The sequence below is a fragment of the Dendropsophus ebraccatus genome, chromosome 2 (genome assembly GCF_027789765.1).
Source record: "Dendropsophus ebraccatus isolate aDenEbr1 chromosome 2, aDenEbr1.pat, whole genome shotgun sequence".
NCBI lineage: Eukaryota > Metazoa > Chordata > Amphibia > Anura > Hylidae > Dendropsophus > Dendropsophus ebraccatus.
Window position 1 is genome coordinate 61,476,579 of NC_091455.1, and position 24,110 is coordinate 61,500,688.

A 24,110-nucleotide genomic window follows, 5' to 3' on the forward strand; every position below is an offset into this window, starting at 1 on the left:
TCTTCTGGTAGTTATTGCGAACAGTCATAAGGTTATTGGCAAACACAAACCGATCAACAGATCTTATAATGCAGTAGGAAAGGGAACCAATCACTCAAAAATGCCTATAACACTAATAAAATGTGCTGCTACATCACCCTGCGTACTTCCCAAACATATTTATGTACAGAGTTCCTGTCCGGTATAACCAAAAAACTTACATTTATAAAGTCCCACACTCTATATAAATTAGGCCCAACAAGTCATCTGGGCATCTTCCATTCGGTAAGTAGTCACGGTCACCGGGCGTGTCAGTGCTGTACCCATGCCCTTCTGGGCGTGATTTAAAGCACTATAATCACCATGACATCACAGAGAGGAAAGCCTTTGCACCAACGAGAGGCAAGTGGCGCTCGGACATCTTCCTTACACTTGACATGCACACCATGAAGGCCCATCTCTTGGTGACATCATGGATACGTCAAGTCTCTTATCATCATCCTTGGCACTTTTACCCCGCAGTTTGTAGTGTAATTCTGCATCCATAAAGGCCATTTGGAGCACTAGGGGTGGGGTTACCACGCCCTGAGTGCTGATCTGCCCACGGCCAACCCACCCCTTCTAATGATTATTAGTGGTAAGCCAGTGGTAGGGCAGATCAGTGCTCGGGGGGCGGTAGCCCTGCCCCTAGTGCTCCAGAGAGCTTTACTGGGCACAGGATTACACTACAAACTGCTCCGGAACACATATATCCTCATAGGGAGCTATCAGCAGGTTGGTTTTGTCGATAGTTCCCTTTCAAGGGTTTAAAAGATACAATAAGTGGCAAATTTTAAGTATTGATTTAAAATTTGTTTTTAAGAAGCCTTAAACAGGATCATTACTGGACTCTCAAAAACACTGAATGGTAATAATCCTGGTGTGTGCAGATGGATTTGGAACATAGGATTCTGTTATGTATTAGGAATCCTTAGCCAAAAATATACATTTTAAGTAAATTTACTTTTATACATTCACTGTTAATTGTAGAAACTTCAAAAGCCCGTCCTTTTAATAAGAACCAGCAAGAAACATTAGATGACATTTTACAGTCTCATTTATAATTTTTCTTTGAAGTCCAGATATTTTAGATGTTCATTAAACTTCCCAGATCAGTACAGCTTATGTTTTAGGTCTCTTTTTTTGTTGTTTTTGTGCCAATGTACATAAAAGTAAAGATTATAATTTCCCAAAATTGGCATTAAAATGTCATTACATGAAAAGAACATAGAATTTGCTTCTAACCATTGTACTTTTATATTCTTTTATGCTTATTGATTTATTTCACATGTAACTCATTTTAGTCTATTTAGAAAATACTTTTTGTCACATAATACTTTTATAAGTAGCTTCCAAGTCTTATCCCTGTAGGGTCAAGGCCTACAGATGCTTGAATGTCCACAGGAAAAATGTTCTTTTTGGAATATTAAATTCCAAAAATGAATAATGAATACAGAGTGGTGTAATTATATATATATATATATATATATATATATATATATATATATATATATATATATATATACACACACATTATATATATATATATATATATATATACACACACACACACACACACTTTGACTAAACATTAAACTATCCTATTTAGATTGCTATATATATAGCAATCTGTCTGTAATAGGCACAAAGTACTTATATGCAAATTATTTTATTTTTATCTAACAGTAGATAGGGCTGGAGAAACAAAAAATTGTCATGGTTAAAAGGGGTTTTCTGAGATTTCTATACCGTTGGCCTATGACTGGGACAGGCCTAGTATTGATGTCCTATCCTTAGGAATTCCAGAAGTCTCAGAAAGGCCCATTAAATATAAAAAGATTTATTTTCCGTCCCAAATGATGTAACAATTTCTATGCCACTTTTTATCTTGTGCTCCCTTAGACATCTCTCATCTTTCTGATCCTACCACAACTGTTATTATCAAAGTCACTAACAAATTGGTAAAGTCATTGGACAATGCCCTATACTCCTCTATACTACTACAGACTAGGCCTCTTCTGGATCTCCTTATACCTCACAAAACATATACGTTCTCTAACTAGCACATGACTACTTTCCTCTTGCCCCCTCTGAGCTGGCGTCCCTCGGGGTTTTAAGTGATAAATCCCCCCCCCCCCCCCCCTCAACTCACTTCACTTTATCAGTAGACAGTGTCACCTAGGCGGGATTTCATGGCAGTTGGGCCTAGAAAGAGACACTGTCCACCAATTGAATGAAGCGATTTTAGAGCAGAAAGATGATACAGACAAGTTTTTTACAAGTCTAAATTGAATGTGCAGCATCTAAGCTTGTGGATGGTGCGGAGAACCACAGAAAGAGTAAGGGGGTGATAATATCACTTACATTTTTCAGGAATTTTCCTCCTATGAGCTCATAAAATCTCCTGTAGTTCAGTAACACTCTTCTGGTGATGACATGTAAACTTACATCTCTGTCATCCAGCTATATCCTCATAATTCTTTTAAGTCCCACTTCCTAAAACCCAACACGGGCAAAATCAAACTCATCCTCTTTTGATTGTCCAATTTAAACATCTCACCCCCGCCCCCAAATATTTCCTTAAAATGATCTGATTTTTTTTATTCTTAAAGAGGACTTGTGGGCTTTCCTGATTATCTCATATTCTGGAGAATGATTTCCTATAGCTGTGCTGAGCTATTCATTGGTTATTCTTAGTGCAGGTGTCCCTGCACTGCCCCAGCCCTGTCTGAGACTACCCAAGCCCACCTTTTGACTTGTTTTCCCAGTATACAATACTTTGCAAGCCCTCATCCCCCAGTATCTTTCTTTCTTGGTATGTGCCATTACATACAGTAAAGGTAGTATTCAACATTGATCAACTTCAATTGTATAATAAAGTTTATAAAGCAAAGTCAATGCCCAGGCATGAGCACTACAAAGAAAGAACACCTAGCAGATAAACAATGAGTATCATAAATAAAACCAGTGCACTGGGAACAAAAACAATAAACGTTCTTGTTTTTACCTTTTACTCAGAAAATAAAAGCTGAAATGCAACCAGCAGCCATATACAATAGGCCCATTTTATCTGCACTATTGTTCAAAATGTCCCTAGCATTCAGTAAGAACTGGCATCACTGTGTGGTGAAGGGCACCAGTAAGAGGCAACCAGTGAGTTTTTCTTATTTATGCTCTAATTCTTTGCTATATATATATATATATATATATATATATATATATATATTTTCACACATTCAGTGCTTTCTCTTCTGATAACATTTTTTTTTATTTTCGCTATACTACTAATACGACAGCTCCTACAAGTCAATAAAACACAAATAAACACACACATAGCCGGTACTTACCTAAACCTGATTTTTTTAGCCGCTTTAAGTGCTGGCTTATTTGTTTGCCAGGGGGTGATTTTTGCCCTTGCTTGGTCTCCTTATCAGAACTGTCTGCTTCACCGTTTTTAGACTCAGATCCTTTAACAAGAAGGTAGAAAAACAAGCATAAACACACATTTTACATCTATTCCTCTTTCACCACACAAAAGCTTCATCTTGGTTCACTTTAATGTGGTCGGGAACATCCTTTTTCAGCTAAAATCTTATTCTTTCAGTGCGCTAGAGACTAGAGAAACAATAGGACGCTATATCAGATAGGAATGCAATCAATAACTTGCTGAACGCTACAACAGATAAGAGAAATACCATCCAGCTAATGCACAGCTTTGAAGAGTAACCCCCAAAGACGCTGAACTGCCTTCCAGAATAGAACTCCGCCATCTCCATCATTGTCTCTTTAAGTATCATCTCAGTTTGTCTACTTTATTAGTTAAAAATATGGTAGTAAACAAATGAATGAAAAATAGGTTGTCTAAACTGCTCCATACACGAGTCACAGAGAGCCAATTTATCAAAAAGGGTCCCTCTCTCATGGCTTGTGCTGTTAGAAGGGGGTTCAAATCAGAGGACTGTACCCTATGAGGTCTATGCGCCCCAATAGGGTATATGGATAGGAGTGCTCTTCACCAGCTATCCCACCAAATAAATAATATTTTACTAGGAAGAGGCCCTCACCGTATACTTGCAGAGCATGAAAATCTCCTGGTTATATTAACAATATAACCAGGAGATTTGCATGCTCTGCAAGTATACTAAAGAGACTGGACCACAAACAAGATTTATCACCTATATACATAATAAATTATGACCAATGGGGATCTGGTTGCTGGGACCGGCAATAATCAGGAGCTATGACGCATCTGCACTACTGCTCAATTCACTGTTTATTAGACCAAGCGATTTTTAACAATTAACGACTAACAAATGATTGCAAATGAGATTGTTTACTGTTAACCTGAAATCGTTACTATGGTTGTTTACGCCATCTGATCCCAGCAAAAGAATAAACGATGTGCAATTACTCTGAACGATTATTGAACAAATTCAGTGAACAAATGTAGAATTACAGCGAATGATTAACAATGATTTTAGGGTCAAACCTAAATCAACGACACATGAATGATTTTCTAATCGTTGACTGCAATTACAAAGGATGACTATCATTGAAATTCAAACAAAATAACTATTTTTCACACAAATATTGTCCCGTATAATAGGGCCCTGGGGTAGACGAGCACCCTACTCTGCAATCTCTGTCCATCCAATAGACCGTGAATGGAGTGCTAGTGCGCATGTGTGATGCTTTATTGAAATGAGGGATTTTGGATCCTCCTCTCCTGTGATCAGCTGACATCTCAGTGGTTGGATCCCTAGTGATTGTACATTTATCGCCCATCCTGGAGTAAAGGTGATAAATGTTATCTTTGGTCCAACCGCTTAGGGGTAACATTTTACATAAAGAAAAAAAAGTGCCTTCCTTATAATTTCTATCCAGGTTCACTTGTTAACGCATCAAATGACATCCCAGACGGATAATTACAATTACAAATGCATACCAGTTACCAGGCCGAAAAAAAAATATAAAAGACATCCTAAAACAAAAAGAACACACACATATTACATTTCACATACATAATTAAAAAGACTATAGAGGCATTGCCTTTACAGTCTCTAAATATGCGAAACCTCAACTCAACTGCTCTGCTTTTTTTTTTATTTGCAAAACTTTGAAATTGTTAGACAGGATTATCCCAAAATGTCAGGACCCTCTAGTAATAAAGAAGAACAAAGCTGTAATTCCAGACGAGCTACTAACAGCAAAGTGGTCACTAAAACAACACAATAACAATCTGGCTCAGGGACGTCTTCAGTAATTCTCCGGCTAACATACAGCACTCCTTACATACTGTAATATTAATCATCTAAACGTCTTCTAATGCACAAGAGAGGAGGAGGTAAAACACATGTACAGAGCAAACATCGAAGTGGAAGAAAGGAAACAAAAGCTATACAAATAGTATAATTCTATAAATATAATATGTATCTATATAAATACAACATAAACATCCCATTCTTCTATACACGAATAGCTAATCTATTTATTCGCTGTCTATTGTCACCACTGTAAACACAAATAGCAATGTTGACAAACAAGCCTGGCTGTTTATCTACGGAGAAGAAAAATACAGTAATACTTGTCATCAGGGCTCTACAAGACAAATGCCACAAGATAACTGTGTAAGCGAGCTAGATTTGCAGGCATTTAGCGCCAGCATGTGGTCCCATATTAAATTTCTTTAACCAGGCTGCAATGATTGCTTTCTCCTATCTTCCTGCAGCAGCCAAACTGTTTTGTTATGCGTTGTGAATCCTAACACCCGCTTATATATATATATATATATATATATATATATATATATATGTATAGGGGTGTGCATGCATCTGTATAAATACACGTCTCTGAATACAGATCGTATTGTCAAACTGTAGGGAGAGCAGCGAAGGAGCCTTCCTCATGCATTTCTCCCTTCATCGCACAGCCCTCCTTACACAAAGGCTTAGCGAGTGGATTTTCTCAGAAAATGTGCGGCTTGTTTCATCTTTACCTGAAGGTGAATCCGACTGCTCATCAGACACCTTTAGAGGCGTCAGGACGACACGAGGGACAGTCTTGTTTACCATCATAGAGACCCCATTTCTTCTCTTCTGCTGCTGCCTCAAAGCCTAAACAAAGGAAAGGAACACAGTGTCAGGTTTACCGGGAACATCAGCCAGCTCAATACTGATACAAGCACGGAGACACCAGCACATGATATATATTCACAGGATATAGGAGCTGTCTGCTTTCCAGGTGCCAACCCTCACCAACGATCAGCCACAGATAATAAGGAATTAAAACTTGAGTTGAAACACAAATAGACTGCACCTAACTGCATTTATGTCAGTGCTCATAATAACAAAGGCATCTGGAAGCGATTGTACTACCTCCAATTCACCACATCAGGCACATCACACCGTCATTTTCAAGTCAAAAGAAAAAGCGATAAGTGTTTAGCAGGCTGCAAATGTATGTATGTACGTCTGTACATCTCTCGCAGGTGCATCTGCTTCCCTATCCTGCTCAGTCAATCACGTTAAACAGAGAGTGTCATCAGTATGTACAGCATGTAAGGACTACAGTATTGATGCACTCGCTCAGCCGTGTGGAGTGCTGCACAAAAATCACTGAACACGGCAGGAATCGTTTATTTCTGAGAAGAGAAGGAATCGCTCCGAGCATAGGAATACTCGCAGCACTCGCTGAGCTTCTGTCTGCCTGACTTTGGGGATTAACCTTCAAGCTACCAACAGGAGGGAGATGGAGAAAAAAAATATAATAAAATACTGACAACAGATGAAGGCTAAAGTGCCACGGGTGAGCTAATGTTTAGCCGAGATCTAGTCATTAACCGGATATCAGCCCCTCGAACCTTGCCTCTTCGTGCGTTTCTAAGAATACATTTGTAAAAGATTCACCAATAAAGAAAGAGTTAATTTTTTTTCCACCCTCTCTCCAGCAAAAGAACAAAAACCACAAAGATGAAAAAACATCAGCAAAACACACACGGAATGACAAGAGAATGCCAGATTTGAAAGAAATATTTGCGATTTCTCAAGAGTCCACTTGAGTGGATAACGTTATAAGACTGTCAACAGATAAGGGCGGATTTTACGCATAGTTATGCACATTAACTCCTACTGCTACTCGTGGTTTTCAGAACTAACCAACTGTTGCCAATATTATCCATGGTTACAAGCCAAATTATTCATGCACTTCAATGGGCGCATTTTGTGAGATGCACATTCATTGTGCCTTTCCTCTCTAATTCAATTTGGGCAAGGTGTATGGGCCAATAACAGGGCCCAGGGGGATCATCTGAGAAAACAATAATCATCTCAATGAGCTTTAAAAGAAAAGCAAGATAATGGGAGCAATGAAAGGAAAATGCAGACAAATGTTAAGTGTGATGACGGGACATCTCCAACCAATTTATACTCGGCTCCAGACTTAGCATAGCATATCCATTTGGTTACGTGGCTATAAAAGGTTGTGACAGCCCGGGGCAGTATTTCACCAGATAATGGAGGACAGGAATCATTGCATGAGTTATAATTACTCCATCAAAATTATTAAGGAAGTAGTCCTATATACTTATACTGCCGCTCTACAGTTCATATCCGACCATCGGATCACTGTAGAAGGAATATTCAAGTGAGAACTTGTGAGCAGGATAAACACCTTATCCTTTTATCATATAATTTTCTACGAGTTTCGTCGGCCTGCCCAAACTTGACCAACACATTCGGAGGAAGCGCTAGATAGACAAGCTTAGTAAACCATTCATACAGTAAGATATAGATAGCCTGGAAGAAAATGCAAACTACACTAACACGATCTGACACAACTGATAAACACAAGTCACTCAATAGTAAGGTCCATTATACAGCATAGAAGGAGAGGAAAACAAGGAGGCAAATAAACTTATCTGAGATGGGATGGACCCACATTCATTGGACTGGAGCTTGGGAGAATTTGGATCATTGTAAAATGTGATTATAAGCATATTATAAAGAGAACTTAATTTTTCAAAAATAGATTTAAAGAAAAAAAATCTAAAAAAATAAAATAAATCCATCAAATCTAGTCTATGTAGAGGCATCTGGCAAAAAAGTGTACAAATATAAATGTGTCAGCCTATCCGCTGAATTGTCTTCAAACGACTTCCTCTTTGAGAACATCACCCCCTTATCCATACAGTGGCACCCATAAGAGGTATACTATTTGGGAGCCATCCCAGTACACTGTAAGCACACTGTGTGAACATACCCTTACAGTTGTGCTGGTTTTCAATGAATTATTGGTGCTGAGATCACAGTTGAGAGTTGGGGGTCACATATCTGGCGGCAGGATAGAACTTAACGTTTGCCTAATTCCTCAAGAGACCAGCAACTATTTGGAAGCAATTCTGTACATGAATGAAGTAATAACTATGAAATAACTCAGAACATTTCTGCCAAGTAGGACTCATTATTAGATTATTATTTATTTATAAAATCGCCCTTGATTCCAGAGCGCTATACAAGCGATAGGGGGTGACAAATAGAACATTACAAGATCAAAACACATTACATGAATAAGGTAAATGGCAGACTGATACATGGGGACAGAAGACCCTGTCTGCAAGGGCTTACAATCTATTACAGTATGAAATAGATGAATACGACACTGGCAACCTCCTCCCTAAGGGTATGTCCACATGCTGTCAAACTGCCGCTGATTTCCTACAACTGATGTGCAGAAAATCGGCAGAAGATCTTAGCTACATATTGATTTGCTTTGGTGCAGAAACATTGCACATTATCTGCTGTGTGTGAACACACCCTAGGCCCAGGAAGTATATAACAGAAGCAGGTGTAAACTCCATAGCAACCAATCCCAGCTCAGTTCACAGCTCTGGCAAAGTGAAAGCTAAGCTGTAATTGGTTGCTATAAGCAGTATACACCAGTTTCTGTTTGACAAATAAACTTAAGTCTGGACTAAAGTCAATGAATTGAACTCAGAATGTCCTAGTTAAAGGGGTACTCCAGCGGGGGGGCATTTTTTACCTGGGACCGGGGAGGAGGTGGCTGAGGGAAACTACGTCTACTCACCTTCGCGGTTCCAGCGGCGGGTCCCGCATCGCAGGGCTCTGCGGCGCTCCCCAGTTTCCGGCCACTTCCTGGTGTCTGACACGGGCCCGAGACGTGACGTTCCAGGTCCGCTCAGCCAGTCAGTGACAGAGGCGGGATCTGAGCGGACTTGAAACGGATCCCGCCTCCGTCACTGACTGGCTGAGCGGACCTGAGATGTCACGTCTCGGGCATGCGTCAGACACCAGGAAGCAGGCGGGAAAAGGGGACCGGAGGGCTGCGATGCGGGACCCGCCGCTGGAACTGGGGAGGTGAGTGGACTTCGTTTCTCTCAGCCACCTCCTCCCCGGTGTCAGTAAAAAAATGTCCCCGCCCCGCTGGAGTACCCCTTAAACATCTTAAATCTAGTGAATTTTTATTTAAAATCTCAAGCATTCCAGTACTTGTCAGCTGCTGTATGTCCTGTAGGAAGTGGTGTATTCTTTCCAGTCAGACACACTGCTCTCTGCTGCCACCTCTGTCTGCGACAGGAACTATTCAGAGCAGTAGCAATGCCCCATAAAAAAGCTCTACTGCTTTGGACAGTTCCTGACACAGACAGACAGAGGTGACAGCAGAGAGCACTGTGCCACCTAAGGGTATGTAAACACTGAGTAATACAGGTAGAATTCCGCTGCGAAGTGCGGAATCCCGCCTGCCTCAGTGTGTCAATGGGATGGCTCACAAGCCTCTGCTTCCGCCGATCTCCGCTCAAAGAACTGACATGAATTCCGCCTGTATTACTCAGTGTGAACATACAGTACCCTTACTGCACTTCTTATGTTAAAATAAACCATTAAAATCGACACATTTTAGATTTCACAATCCCAGACTTCTTGTCATTCTCCACATTTCAGCATAAGACATGAATATGTACCGATCCTACATTCAGCTATTTGACCGCCAAGTAAAAGGGCACAGAATTAACTCCTGATATCTGGGAATGTACTTCTTAAGGGTTTAGCTGCGACGGAAATTTACTAAAAGCAGCAGCAGCAATGAATATATAAGTAACAATAAATGCAATCACACAATGTAAGCAGACATTATTTTTTCATTACAGACTGAGATAACCTTGGATCAGTAATTCCTATTGAGATCTATTAATTACGGCCATTACATTCCAGCGTTATTTTTGGCTTTACTGCAGCTAATATCTAAGGCCAGTTTAATCCTATTTATGTAATTGGCCACTATTGTACTAAGGCGTCACATAATGAATGCTTCTATTACTACTCTATGCGATAATTGAGGAAGTCTGAGCAGCGACATGTTACTGTATGTGTAACGCTAGTAACATTCTCTTACAAGTGTGATAAGCAATTTATCCAGCGTCATTTTACAGATCAGCTGGAGTTTCTCTCCTGGAAACCTGTGAACCATTGCAGTAAAGTCGGCATCATCAGTATTTTATGGCAATTTTTACATTTTTAAATTATAGTTCACATTATGAAATCACAGCGATGGCCAAATATCTGGATTATAATGACTTCAATGCAGACATGTATAATGAATACTGTACATTGCTAACAGCTTGTATTCTAAATATAGATGGATCATTGAGTCATACAGAGCAAGGCATGCAAAGATAGGCAGCCTGGATAATGGGGTGGTTGTCAGGGTGAAAGATGGAAAAACACGGATCACATATGTTCAATAACTGCATGGATCAAATCCCTGCTTTACATCAATTCAGCAAGAGCTATAATAATTCTAAATACAGGCTGATGGTCAGTACAGACTATGAACACGAAGCCATTGATTGCCATGGGCTTTTATAGGTTTCCAGGTACCAATCATTAAGAAGAAGTGGCAATCACAAGATGTAACTAATGGGATCTTTATGCATTATTCACTTTGACTGGATTTCCCCCAAAGATGCGATCCCACCTCTGGGACCTGCACCTATCTCAAGACTGAGGGCCTTTAGACCCCTTCTGACCTTGTTGCTGGTGTCAGAGATAATCAGGGAGCCAAAAACAGCGGATCTAGCTGTTTTACACAGTGTTTATAACTCCCATTGGTGTTGATGGGAGTTACATAAAAAGCATAGTGTGTGAGCAGATCCAATTCAATCAGAAATGTACGGCATAATCTGTGGATATGCCATGAATGTCTCTGGTGGATATATACTCCTTTATTGGCTGGTCTTCACTAACCTCCAGAACGGTACCAGGGAACCATTCATATGTTTCATGCAGCAAGAGACAGGCACCTTCACTACAATGCTCTATGATTTGCTCCTAACACAGCTGGTTGCAGAAAAATTATAGTTTTAGGGTCCATTCACACATACAGGATCGACATCCATCAATATCAATGGAATCAAATGAATACACCCCACACAAAATCTGCAGCAGATTCTGTACATGTGAATAGATCGGAAAGACAAAGGCCAGGAACTGGATATGCATTCAAGGAGGTGTCTCTTGACTGACAGGCCTCTCCCTATACCTATACTTATTGCAAATTTTGATGTGAAGTCAAGGGGAACATAAATGGACATGCTGAAGAGTTCATATCCCCTGGTGCAGACCATGTGGATGAGATTTCTTAAAAACCCATCCACTACTGTTACATGCTATGGATTGTCCATCTGCCCATATGGACAAGGAAGTATAAGAATATCTTATGAGATGAATGAGCACACAAATTTGACCCTATTTAAATACAAAAAGACAACATAACTACTGAGTGTTATGCTGCGTTTACACAAAACGATAATTGGCCCGATCGTACGATTAATGTGTAGGAGTACCGATTTTTTTCCCATAATGATCAGCGTTTAGACGGTACGATATATCGTATGGAAAATTCGTTTTGCGATCGCTTAAGCCTATCTCGCACATAGGATAAATCGGTGACTGACTGTTTACACGGAACGATATGCGAATTTTTTTGCAAACTACGAACGCCGATCTTAGAACATGTTGTAAGATCAAAATTTCTCGTTCGTCGTTTGATCGTTCGCAGCGTTTACACGTACGATCATCGTTCGAATTCGATAGTTATCTTGTGAATTCGCACGATAATCGTTTCGTGTAAATGCAGCATTAAAGAGGCAAATACAACTAACAAGAAACATAACTCGTAATGAAGGCTGAAAATTTGGATGAAAATTGGATATTTCATTTACCCTGAAACCAGACAGCAGAACGGCTATAGACAGAGGATGTTTAAATACAAAATAATGAAAAGAACGCGGCAAAACGTTCAATATAATGATAAACGCTTCCCGCCACTCACATGTATACACATCGGGCCCATGATACGAATTTAGTTAATAGGAATCAGAAATGGAAAAATTGACTAGATTTGTAGCAAGTGTAAACATTGAATAATTCACGGGTACGGGATGTACTGTACTCATTAGTAAGAGATAGACAGGGTTAATGAGGCAGAGGAAGAAAGCCTTGTGAGCCAAGTGCCATCCATGCGCAGTGGGAGGGCCATTTAAGGGAGAGGTTTTTTCTAGATGTATGAATTGCTACATTGCTAAAGACATCATTTCACACTTTTTTTTTCTTTTTGCAGCGTTAACCTCTCATTTTGTTACTACATTCTCCAAAATGTCAATTTAATGTCCTGAAAAAACCCCAGCGTGTAGGATAACCTTTGAAATTTCACACAATACTGATCAAAGTCGAAAAGCCACAGCAAAAGCAACAGGAACTCGAGCACTCTGCCGTACGTAAAAAAGGCTCAAACTAGCTTGGGAAATTCTTCTATGCTAAATAAATAATAGTAACATAGTGCTACATCCTTTGATATTAAATCAATGCAAAGAAATATACCTCTGATGGCCTGCATTCATTTCATGGCGTCATGTAATAACGCTCCAGGTTCAGACATAATTCTGTTATTATTTATACTGCCGCCGCTTCTTTTTATTGCACATTTATATAAACTCTCAACCAATTATTTTCGGAGCATGATGGAAAATTACGGCAGAATCTTTTTCAAGGAATTTATCACTGGCCATCAAAGCAATAGTCTGTTAAAAGCAAAAGACCATTTATAAGTCAAATGATTAAAGCGACTCTGTACCCACAATCTGTCCCCCCCAAACCACTTGTACCTTCGGATAGCTGCTTTTAATCCAAGATCTGTCCTGGGGTGCGTTCAGCAGGGGATGCAGTTATTGTCATAAAAACAACTTTTAATCCTGCAGCGCTGTGTCTAACGGCCGGTGCTTACATTTGTATATGCATTAGGCTGGTACCCCCTCTTCGTCCTTCCTCCCCACCGTCCTACTCATTAGCAATGATCCAGGAACATTTACTGCTGTTTGAGCTTTGAACAGGTGTATTAACGATTCAGCCCATGTTCATTATACACACAGGTGGTGAATAGGAAGCAATCTGCCTGGAGCATTCCTAATGATAAGGAGGGTGGGGAGGAAGGAAGGAGAGGTGGTGCCAGCCTAATGCATATACAAATGTAAGCCCCGGCCGTTAAGACACAGCACTGCAAGACTAAAAGTTGTTTTTATGACAATAAATGCATCCCCTGCCAAACGGACCCCAAGACAGATCTTGGATTAAAAGCAGCTATCTGAAGGTACAAGTGGTTTGGGGGGGTCAGATTGTGGGTACAGAGTCGCATTAAATGTGGTTTTAAACAGCACAGTAGTAGAAAGAGACAGGTAAGGCTAGGTTCACAGTGCGCCTAGCTGTCATGGCAACTAAATGATACTGTGATGGTGATCAGATGCCAGAAGTGTTCAGCATGTGGCTTCTAATAATGCTGTGGTCAGTATTAAATGATTGAAGTGAAGCAGCTGAAAACAGAGTCGTCTCCTATCTCAACCATTTCCTGTGGCTGTCAGCCTCATACAGCAGCTAACGCCCACTGTGTATGGAGTGCACTCTGCTCCTAAACCCACTGCATACTGCCTGGCCCAACACATGGTGTACATGCAATGTCAAATTTGGTTAAGAGTTAAAAGGGGGGAGGGCGAGGGCCTGCTGAGACCCTCTTGTAATCCCAGAAACAGGATCTGAAGCCTCGCATCCGAATGGCGCAGCAGTCATATGTGTGTACTGACGCCCTTTTCAATACCTATGAGAGCTGCCCACGTTTTGGAACCCCACTCTTGAGATCTCAAGGGGTTTAATTGTGGATATAGGGAATATATGTTAACAGTTAGACAACTCCTTTATATTGTACCTGTAACGAAGTGTAGTGAACCTGGCACAGCGTATTAACCCTTTAAGGACGTGGCCAATTTTCATTTTTGCGTTTTCGTTTTTTTCCTCCTTGTATTTAAAAGGCCACAGCACTTGCATTTTTCCACCTAGAAACCCACATGAGCCCTATTTTTTGCGTCACTAATTGTACTTTGCAATGACAGGCTGATTTTTTGCATAAAGAACACTGCAAAATCAGAAAAAAATTCAAAGTGTGGTGAAATTGGGGGAAAAAAAAACGTATTTCATTTATTTGGGGGGGGGTATTTGTTTTTACGCAATTCGCCCTGGGGTAAAACTGACTTGTTGTGAATGTTCCTCAAGTAGTTACGATTAAAACGATATATAACATCAAACTTTTCTTTTATCTGATGGCCTGTAAAAAATTCAAACCATTGTTAACAAATATACGTTCCATAAAATCGCTCTATTCCCAGGCTTATAGCGCTTTTATCCTTTGGTCTATGAGGCTGTGTGAGGTGTCATTTTTTGCGCCATGATGTGTTCTTTCTATCGGTACCTTGATTGCGCATATACGATTTTTTGATTCCTTTTTATCACAATTTTTCTGGATTTGATGTGACCAAAAATGCGCAATTTTGCACTTTGGGATTTTTTGGTGCTTACGCCGTTTACCGTGCGAGATCAGGAATGTGATTAATTAATAGTTCGGGCGATTACGCATGCAGCGATACCAAACATGTTTATTTATTTACTTTTATTTAAAACATGGGAAAAGGGGGATGATTCAAACTTTTATTAGGGGAGGGGGCTTTTTACTAATAACACTTTTTTTTTTTTTACACATATACTAGAAGCCCCCCTGGGGGACTTCTAGTATATACACTTTGATCTCTCATTGAGATCTTTGCTTTATACTTATACAGCAAAGATCAATGAGATCGGTACTCGTTTGCTTTTGGCTGCTGCAGCTGAAAACAAACGAGTGCCGAGCCGGGGTCGGCGCCATCTTGGAGCGGACCCCGGCCGGCACCACACACGGAGATTGCTCCTCCGGGACAACGTCCCAGAGGAGCGATCTCCCCCACTAGACACCCGGGAACCGCTGCATCCGGTAATCAGAGGCAGCTGTCAACTTTGACAGCTGCCTCAGATTACCTAATTAGCGGGCACGGCGATCGGACCGTGCCGCTAATAGCCGCGGTCCCGGGCTACACGCGGCACCCGGGATCGCGGCGGTTCAGAGCAGGGTCGCCGCGGGGCCCCGCTCTGAACACCTCCTTGGGACATATGACGTACGGGTACGTCATATGTCCTTAAGAGGTTAATGGAGATGACTATGCTATGTTGGTACTGCAAGCATCCCGCGCTTTGAATCAATTGGGGTCATGCGCATTACCAACCTTGCATGATCGTCTGCGTGTAAGACTACTTTTTAACACAAGGAAATCTTCTTAAAAGTCAGGGGTCGTCTTATATGCTGGGTGCTGAAAAACATCAGAACAGCATAGGAGAATTTGTGGTCGCCGCATACGGTGGGGGGAGCTCAAAAACAGCGACTGTATGAAGAGCAGAGCAAACTGCAGGCGTTTTACCCGTCTGGCCCGCTCTTGTTTCCTCCCGTTGTTAGTGTACCTTCTTCTCTGCCAATTAGATCTCGCTGCTGAGGACTGCCATGAAGAGGCGCAGGCGCACATGTGCGAGATCTGAAAGGCAGAGAAGGAGGTACAAGTAATACCGGTAGGATACAAGGACAGGCCAGACGGGGGAAAGGGGAGAGTTTTTCTGGGCACAGCGCCACTCTTCAATATCTCTTTTTTTTCACACGCCGGACGCCTATAGCTTGCCCTGCCCTTCATACAGTTGCTGCATAAAGAGGGGATGCAGGCGTTTTTGAGCTCCCTTGTATCCTATTACTGTACCTCCTTCTCTGTCTCTCAGATCTCGCTGCTGTCTGATTTTCTTTATTAATTTTTATTTGGTGAGCGTTGGAAGAGGGGTAGTCTTAAACGGCAAATATATCACAAACTCTATATTTTAGCTGGAAATTTGGGAGTCGTCTTATAAGCCAGAAAATACAGTTATATACTCACATGTGTGTGTGTGTATATATACTGTATATATATATATATATATATATATATATATATATATATATATATATATATATAGTGAGTCCAAGAAGTATTTGATCCCTTGCTGATTTTCTTTGTTTGCCCACTAATAAAGACATGATCATTCTATACTTTTAATGGTAGATGTATTCTTACATGGAGAGACAGAATATTAAAAAGAAGATCCAGAAAATAAATCTAAGGAATATATATTAATTGATTTGTATTTCATGGAGTGAAATAAGTATTTGATCCCTTAGTATTCATTAGCAGTTCTGGCTTTTACAGACCAGTTAGACACTCCCAATCAACTTGTTACCTGACCTGAAGCCACCTGTTCTCACTAATCACTTGTGTGAAAAACAACTGTCCACAGAATCAGACAGATCACACAGATTTCAAGTCTCCAACATGGGTAAAACCAAAGAGCTGTCACAGGACCTCAGAGTCAGAATTGTTGACCTTCACAAAGCTGGAATGGGCTACAAAAAGATTAGTAAGGTGTTGGATGTGAAAGTAACAACTATTGGTGCAATTATCAGAAAGTTTAAAGAGTATAACATGACAATCAACAGACCCGGCCCGGTGCTCCAAAGAAGATTTCGCCTCGTGGGGTGGCAATGATGCGGAGAACAGTTAGAAATCGTCCTGCAACCACTCGGTAGGAGTTAGCAAATGACCTGAAGGCAGCTGGGACCACAGTTTGCAAGGAAACAATTGGCAACACTTTGCGCAACAATGGGTTCACCTCCTGCAGTGCCCGAAAGGTACCCCTGCTGAAGAGAGCACATGTGGAGGCGCGCCTCAAGTATGCCAATGATCATTTGAAAGATGAACCAAGCTATTGGGAGAAGGTTTTGTGGTCAAATTGAACTTTTTGGCCTCAACTCCACCCGCCATGTGTGGAGGAAGAAAAATGCTGCCTATGACCCCAAGAACACGGTGCCCACCGTTAAGCATGGAGGTGGAAGCATAATGTTTTGGGGGTGTTTCTCTGCCAAGGGTACAGGGCTACTTCACCGCATCACTGGGAAGATGGATGGAGCCATGTACCGCACAATCCTGAGGGACAACCTCCTCCCCTCTGCCAGGGTTCTGAAAATGGGCCGTGGTTGGGTCTTCCAACATGATAACGACCCTAAACATACAGCAAAGGCAACAAAGGATTGGCTCAAGAAAAATCACATTAAGGTCATAGAGTGGCCCAGCCAGTCGCCAGACCTCAATCCGATCGAAAATCTATGGAGGGAGCTGAAGGTCAGAGTTGCCAAGCGACAGCCCACCAACCTTCATGATTTAGAGAGAATCTGCAAAGAAGAGTGGGCCAAACTCGTGGTTAACTACAACAAACGTCTCACCGCTGTGCTTGCAAACAAAGGCTTTGCCACTAAGTATTGAGTGTGTTTGGCAAGAGGGATCAAATACTTATTTTCCTCATTGAAATACAAATTAATTAAAATATATTCTTTAACCCCTTAAGGACAGAGCCTGAAATGGCCTTAAGGACCGGAGCAAATTTTATGAATTTGACCAGTGTCACTTTATTCATTAATAACTTCGGGATGCTTTTACCTATCCGGCTGATTCTGAGATTGTTTTCTCGTGACATATTGTACTTCACATTTCTTGTAAATTGGAGTCGATACTTATAACGAATCTTTATGAAAAAACCCAAAATAGCGTGAAAAATTGTGAAAAAATGCATTTTTCCAACTTTAAAACTTTTCTGCTTATACAGAAAATGGTTATACCACATAAATTATATATTAAATAGCATTAGCAGCATGTCTACTTTATGTTGGCGGCATTTATTAAACTATATTTCATTTTTTTTAGACAATAGGAAGCTTAAAACATTAGCAGCAAATTTCCAAATTTTCAGTAAAATTTCAAAATCAGATATTTTTAGGGAACTGTTCAGGTTTAAAGTGTATTTGAGGGGACTGTGTGTTAGAAAGCCTCACGAAGCACCCCATTTCAGAAACTGCACCCCCTAAACTCTGCAAAAGCACATCCAGAAAGATTTTTAACCCTTTAGGGGAGTCACAGAAATAAAAGCTAAGTGTGTAAGAAATTTGAAAATTTTAATTTTCTGTGCAGAGATTTTATTGTAATCCAATATTTTTCATAATTATAAACCTATTACCAGAGAAATGCACCCCAATATTGATTGCCCCATTTCTGCAGTTTATAGAAATACCCCATATGTGGCCCTATTGCGCTATTTGACGCAACCACAAGCCTCAGATATAAGGGAGCGCCTAGTGAATTTCAATGGCTCCGTTATTTTTGGTCATTTTTGACTGTACCACTTCAGGTTGGCAGAGGCTCTGGGGTGCCAAAACCTAAAAAACACCCCTAAAGGGACACCATTTAGAAAACTACACCCCTCAAGGAATGTAACAAGGGGTGCGGTGAGCATCTGGACCCCACAGGTGCTTCACAGATTTTCCAAACAATATGGCTTGAAAAAAGACTAAAGTATTTTTTACACTAAAATGTTGTTCTAGCCTTCAATTTTTCATTTTCACAAAGGGATAAAAGGAAAAAAAAAACACAAAACATGTAGCGCAGTTTCTCCCGAGTACGGAAATACCCCATATGTGGACATAAAGTGCCAAGCGGGCGCAGGACGAGCCTCCAAAGGGAAGGAGCGCCAATTGGCTTTTGGAAGCTGGATTTCACTGGAATGGATTTCAAGGGCCATGTCGCATTTACAGAGCCCTCGTGCTGCCAAGACACTGGAAACCCCCCACAAGTGACCCCATTCTGGAAACTACACCCCTCAAGGAATCTAACAAGGGGTGCAGTGAGCATATGGACCCCACTGGTGACGGGCACAAATGTGGAAAAATGTGACGTGAAAGTGAAAATTTTCATTTTTTCACTTTCATGGCACAAATGTGCCCGTCATCCAGGGGTCCATATCCTCACTGCACCCCTTGTTAGATTCCTTGAGGGGTGTAGTTTCCAGAATGGGGTCACTTGTGGGGGGTTTCCAGTGTTTTGGCAGCAGGAGGGCTCTGTAAATGCGACATGGCGTTCATCATCCATTCTAGCCAAATCCAACCTCTAAAATCCAAATGGCGCTCCTTCCCTTCGGAGGCTTGCCCTGCACCCACATGGCGCTTTATGTCCACATGTGGGGTATTTACGGACTCGGGGGAAATTGCTCTACACATTTTGTGTGTTTTTTTCTCTTTTAACCCCTTGTGAAAATGATAAATTCAAGGCTAGACCAACATTATAGTGTAAAAAATTTAATATTTCATTTTCACGCCACATTGTTCCACATTTGTGCCCGTCACCAGTGGGGTCCATATGCTGACTACACCCCTTGTTACATTCCTTGAGGGGTGTAGTTTCCATAATAGGGTCACTTGTGGGGGGTTTAACTGTCTTGGCAACACAGGGGCCTTTTGAATGCAACATGGCCCCTCGAAATCCATTCCATCCAAATCCAGCCTTCAAAAACCAAATGGCGCACCTTCCCTTTGGAGGCTTACCCTGCACCCGCATGGCGCTTTATGTCCACATGTGGGGTATTTCCGTACTCAGGGGAAATTGCTCTACACATTGTGTTTTTTTTTATCTTTTAACCCCTTGTGAAAATGAAAAAATCAAGACAAGATCAATGATTTAGAGTAAAAATTTTAAAAAAATTACACTAAATGTTGGTCTAGCCTTGATTTTTTTCCATTTCCACAAGGGGTTAAAAAAGAAAATGAACACAAAACGTGTAGGGTAGTTTCCCCTGAGTACGAAAATACCCCACATGTGGACATAATTTGCCATATGGGCACAGGGCAAGTCACCAAAAGGACAGAGCGCCATTTAGAGGCTGGAATGGGGGATGGAGGCCATGTCGCAATTACAAAGCTCCTGTGCTGCCAGAACAGTAGAAACCCCCAACAAGTGACCCCATTCTGGAAACTACACCCCATAAGGAATCTAACAAGGGGTGCAGTGAGCATATGGACCCCACTAGTGATGGGCACATGTGTAGGACATGTGCCGTGAAAATAAAAAATACCATTTATTTCATTTTCACGTCCCAAATGTGGCCGTCACCAGGGGGCCATATACCCGCTGCCCCACTTGTTAGATTCCTTATGGGGTGTAGTTTCCAGAATGGGGTCACTTGTGGGGGGTTTCTACTGTCCTGGCCGCACAGAGGCTTTGTAATTGCATCATGGTATCCTCTAATGGGAATGGCGGCCATACCTACTTAGCTGGGGAAAAGGGACAATTCTAATTTATTTGGGGGTATTAGGCCAATTATTAGTTTATAAGGTTGGAAATGACAGGTGTCCATCAAATTCAACCTGTGTTGATCCAGAGGAAGGCAAAAACCCCTCGTGAGGCAGACGACAGTAGCCTCATCACAGGGGAAAAATTCCTTCCCGACTCCATAATGGCGATCAGAATAATCCCTGGATGAATGTGACCCCTGAAATAGGAATAAGGGACAGAATTTAGATAATGTAGAACTCCGATGACGTGTGGTACGCCTTGAAGCGATCCAGTATGCAGAGGCCGGGGGGATCAGGACAGGTGTCACACTGGAAAATGTTGTCCTTCCTGATCCCCCTGTTACTCCACACTCTGCACTTCTTCTGGGGTCTCCTGTTCTCCAGTGTGGGGGACGTCACCTGGAAAATGTTGTCCTGGTGCGATACGGGGTCCTTCATATCCAGAAGCGCTGGGTCCGCTCCATGGCTGCTAAATATTAGGGCTCTATTACTACTTCTGATATGTTCGGATCGTGCCGCAAGCTACAGTAGCTCGGGCAGCGAGGGACCGGAAGAGGGGGTGCTGGTATAAAGGTTATCCCCGTACAGGTGGTGACCTTTATCCAGCAGTGGGATGATCAGTTCCCGGACGATCTTCCCACTTGTTCCGAGGATGGGGGGGGGGGCATCTGGGGCTGGATTCGAGTGTCCCTTCCTTCATACACTCTAAGGGTACGTGCACACTGCGGAATCGCGAAGGATAACCCTTTGTGCATTCCGCATTTGGCACCCGCCGGCGGACTGATGCAGGCGCACGTCTCCGTCCGTGTCGTAGACTCCATTCTATGCACGGGCGGATTCCGCTCTGCGTCCAACGTGTTGATGGAATGACGGATAATGGAATCCGCCTGTGCATAGGATAGAGTCTATGACACAGGCGGAGACGCGCCCCTGCATCAGTCCGCCGGCGGGTGCCAGCTGCGGAATGCACAAACGGTTATCCTTCGCCATTCCGCAGTGTGCACGTACCCTAAATCTGTAAGTGTACCCTGAGGTACTCTCACAGAGTTTGTAGAATTTCACGCCATACCGTCATCTCTTATTGGGACGGTACTGGCGGAAAAGACGTGTCTGGGGGGCAGCGTACGCTACGCTACTCCCAGACACGTCACTGGATGATGAGGAGGATGAGGATGAATGGAGGAAAGAAGGATCCCCCCAATTCATCCTCACTGGCTGTTTCGGTGTCGGAGGCAATAATAATGTATGCGTCCGACACCGAAAACACCCTGGGGGCCATCTTTATATGGGGATTGGTATATGGGGTATGTAGTGGTGTAGTGTAAAACTTTATTCAATGTAGTGTGGTGTAATGTAGTGTTTTTTTACGTGTTTTTTACAGTAAGTATACAAAAAAAACCTACGCCAAAAATGGTGTTGCTGATGAATGCCGCACTTATGTTCGGCACTTATCAGCAGACCGTGGCAGTAGGATATAAAAAAAAAACACCCTACGCCAAAAAGGAGGAGTTGCTGATTAGCAGCGCACTTTCGTGCGATGCTGATCAACACTCAGCGGCGATAGGGTGCGGAAAATAGAAAAAAAAAAAATTGGGAAAAAAAATTTTTTTTTTACTACATTCTGAACATCCCTGTAGTGGCTGATACGTGTATTACACTTATCAGCCGCTAGGGGGCAGAAGAGCGCAAGATCCGAAAATAGACGACGCTGGAGCCGGAAAAATACGAAAATAGACGACGCTGGAGCCGGAAAGAGACGATCGGGACTCACGGAAGAAGCCGAAGTCCCGACAAGAGGAAGTGGACGCCGGGAACCCGGAAGACGCCGATCAGGACCCCGGGACAGGTGAGTAATGTACAAATACCTGCTCCGGACCCCTCAGCTACCTAGCTGAGGGGTCCGGAGCAGGTATTTATTACTTGTGGGGACTTTGATCGCTGTGAACGGCCGGCCGGCTGGCCGGCCGTTCACGGCGATCGGGACGGTGGTACCGTGACCACCATTACTTTTTACAGTAATGGCGGTCGGTGCCGTCCTCGGACAGCACCGACCGCCATTTTTTTCCGGGTCATCGGGCCACCGATGGCCCGGAAAGGTTCCGATCGCCGCTATGGGCTTATCAGCCAATAGCGGCGATCGTCGGCATGGGGGGGGTTAACAACCCTCCATGCCGACAGGGAGAGATGGCCTGCTATGTATTATAGCAGGCTATCTCCCCCGATCGGGACCCGGCCGGCCGCGGCGCCCGTTTAAAGGGATGACGTACCGGCACGTCATGGGTCCTTAAGTGACAGTGATCCATGACGTGCCGGTACGTCATGGGTCCTTAAGAGGTTAAAATTATATTCTGGATTTTTTTCTTGATATTCTGTCTCTCCGTGTTAGAATACATCTACCATTAAAAGTATAGAATGAACATTTCTTTATTAGTGGGCAAACAAAGAAAATCAGCAAGGGATCAAATACTTCTTGGACTCACTGTATATGTATGGAACCTATATATATATACACATACATACATACACACATACACACACACATACATACACACACATATCTAGACTGGTGAAAAGGAAATAAAATCAGTTGTCTGTGACTGCCACCTAGAAACCATCAACAAGCAGGTTCCATCTTGATCAATGATTGTTTTTTGTTTTTTTTTACCACACAAACATCCTTATGCACTTATAAGCCAATAAAATGCATAGTACAAAGAGCTCTTATTTACAGCAAACAATAAAAAAAAAGTTAAAAATAAAAATGAAAACAGAATAAAACCATAATTAAGACATATTACAAGTAAACTCTCCAGGCTAGATGTTTCAGATAGAAGCAGATGTAGCAGAAAATACACAGAAGGTGAAATGAGGCAGGTGTCAGACTGAGCAAATGTGCGATACAGGAGGGGATGTTTGCCTGAAGAGCTGGATTGAAGCCAATGCTGCTTCATATGAACTTTTAATACACACCCACTAAATACAGAAAGATATGGGTGATGCATCAGAGCTCCTCACATATTCCGGATAAACTCTATAATCTCAATGTTATGTGTTGTGGTAAAGGAAAGAAAAGCTTATAAAACCTAAAAAAAAAGACCTGCTGAGCAAAAAGGAAACAAACATGCTTAGCCCCTTGATCCAGGAACATTTAATTTTTAGATTTTTTTATTTTCCTAGCTTTCTAAGAGCCACAACTCTTATTTTTCCATCTCTGTAGCCATATGAGGCCTGGTTTACTGCAGGATCAATTGTACTTTATAACGACAACCTTCATTTTAGCATAAAATACACTACAAAACTAAAAACATTATTTATTACATTAAGAAAAATATACAATTTTGGTGGGTGGGTGGTTTTGTTTTTTTATACAATTCCAACAATAGTGAATTTGCATAGTTTTTGTTGGGTTTAAAATGGTTTACATCACCATATACTGACCCTTATAACTTTTATTTAAAGTGTCACTGTCGTGAATT

At 41.8% G+C, this 24,110-nt stretch overlaps 1 protein-coding gene across 2 annotated transcripts in view; it reads right to left on the reverse strand.

Annotated features, from left to right (window-relative positions):
- ASXL3 (ASXL transcriptional regulator 3) overlaps positions 1–24,110 on the reverse strand; it is a 115,496-nt gene that overhangs the window by 21,223 nt on the left and 70,163 nt on the right. Inside the window, exons 7-8 of one of the 2 annotated variants that reach the window (XM_069957646.1) lie at positions 6,014–6,131; positions 3,366–3,485 (exon numbers count right to left, since the gene is read on the reverse strand). In XM_069957646.1, coding sequence (XP_069813747.1) covers positions 3,366–3,485; positions 6,014–6,131 — 238 coding nt within the window. The remainder of the gene's footprint in view (positions 1–3,365; positions 3,486–6,013; positions 6,132–24,110) is intronic. The other variant, XM_069957644.1, reaches the window with a different exon arrangement.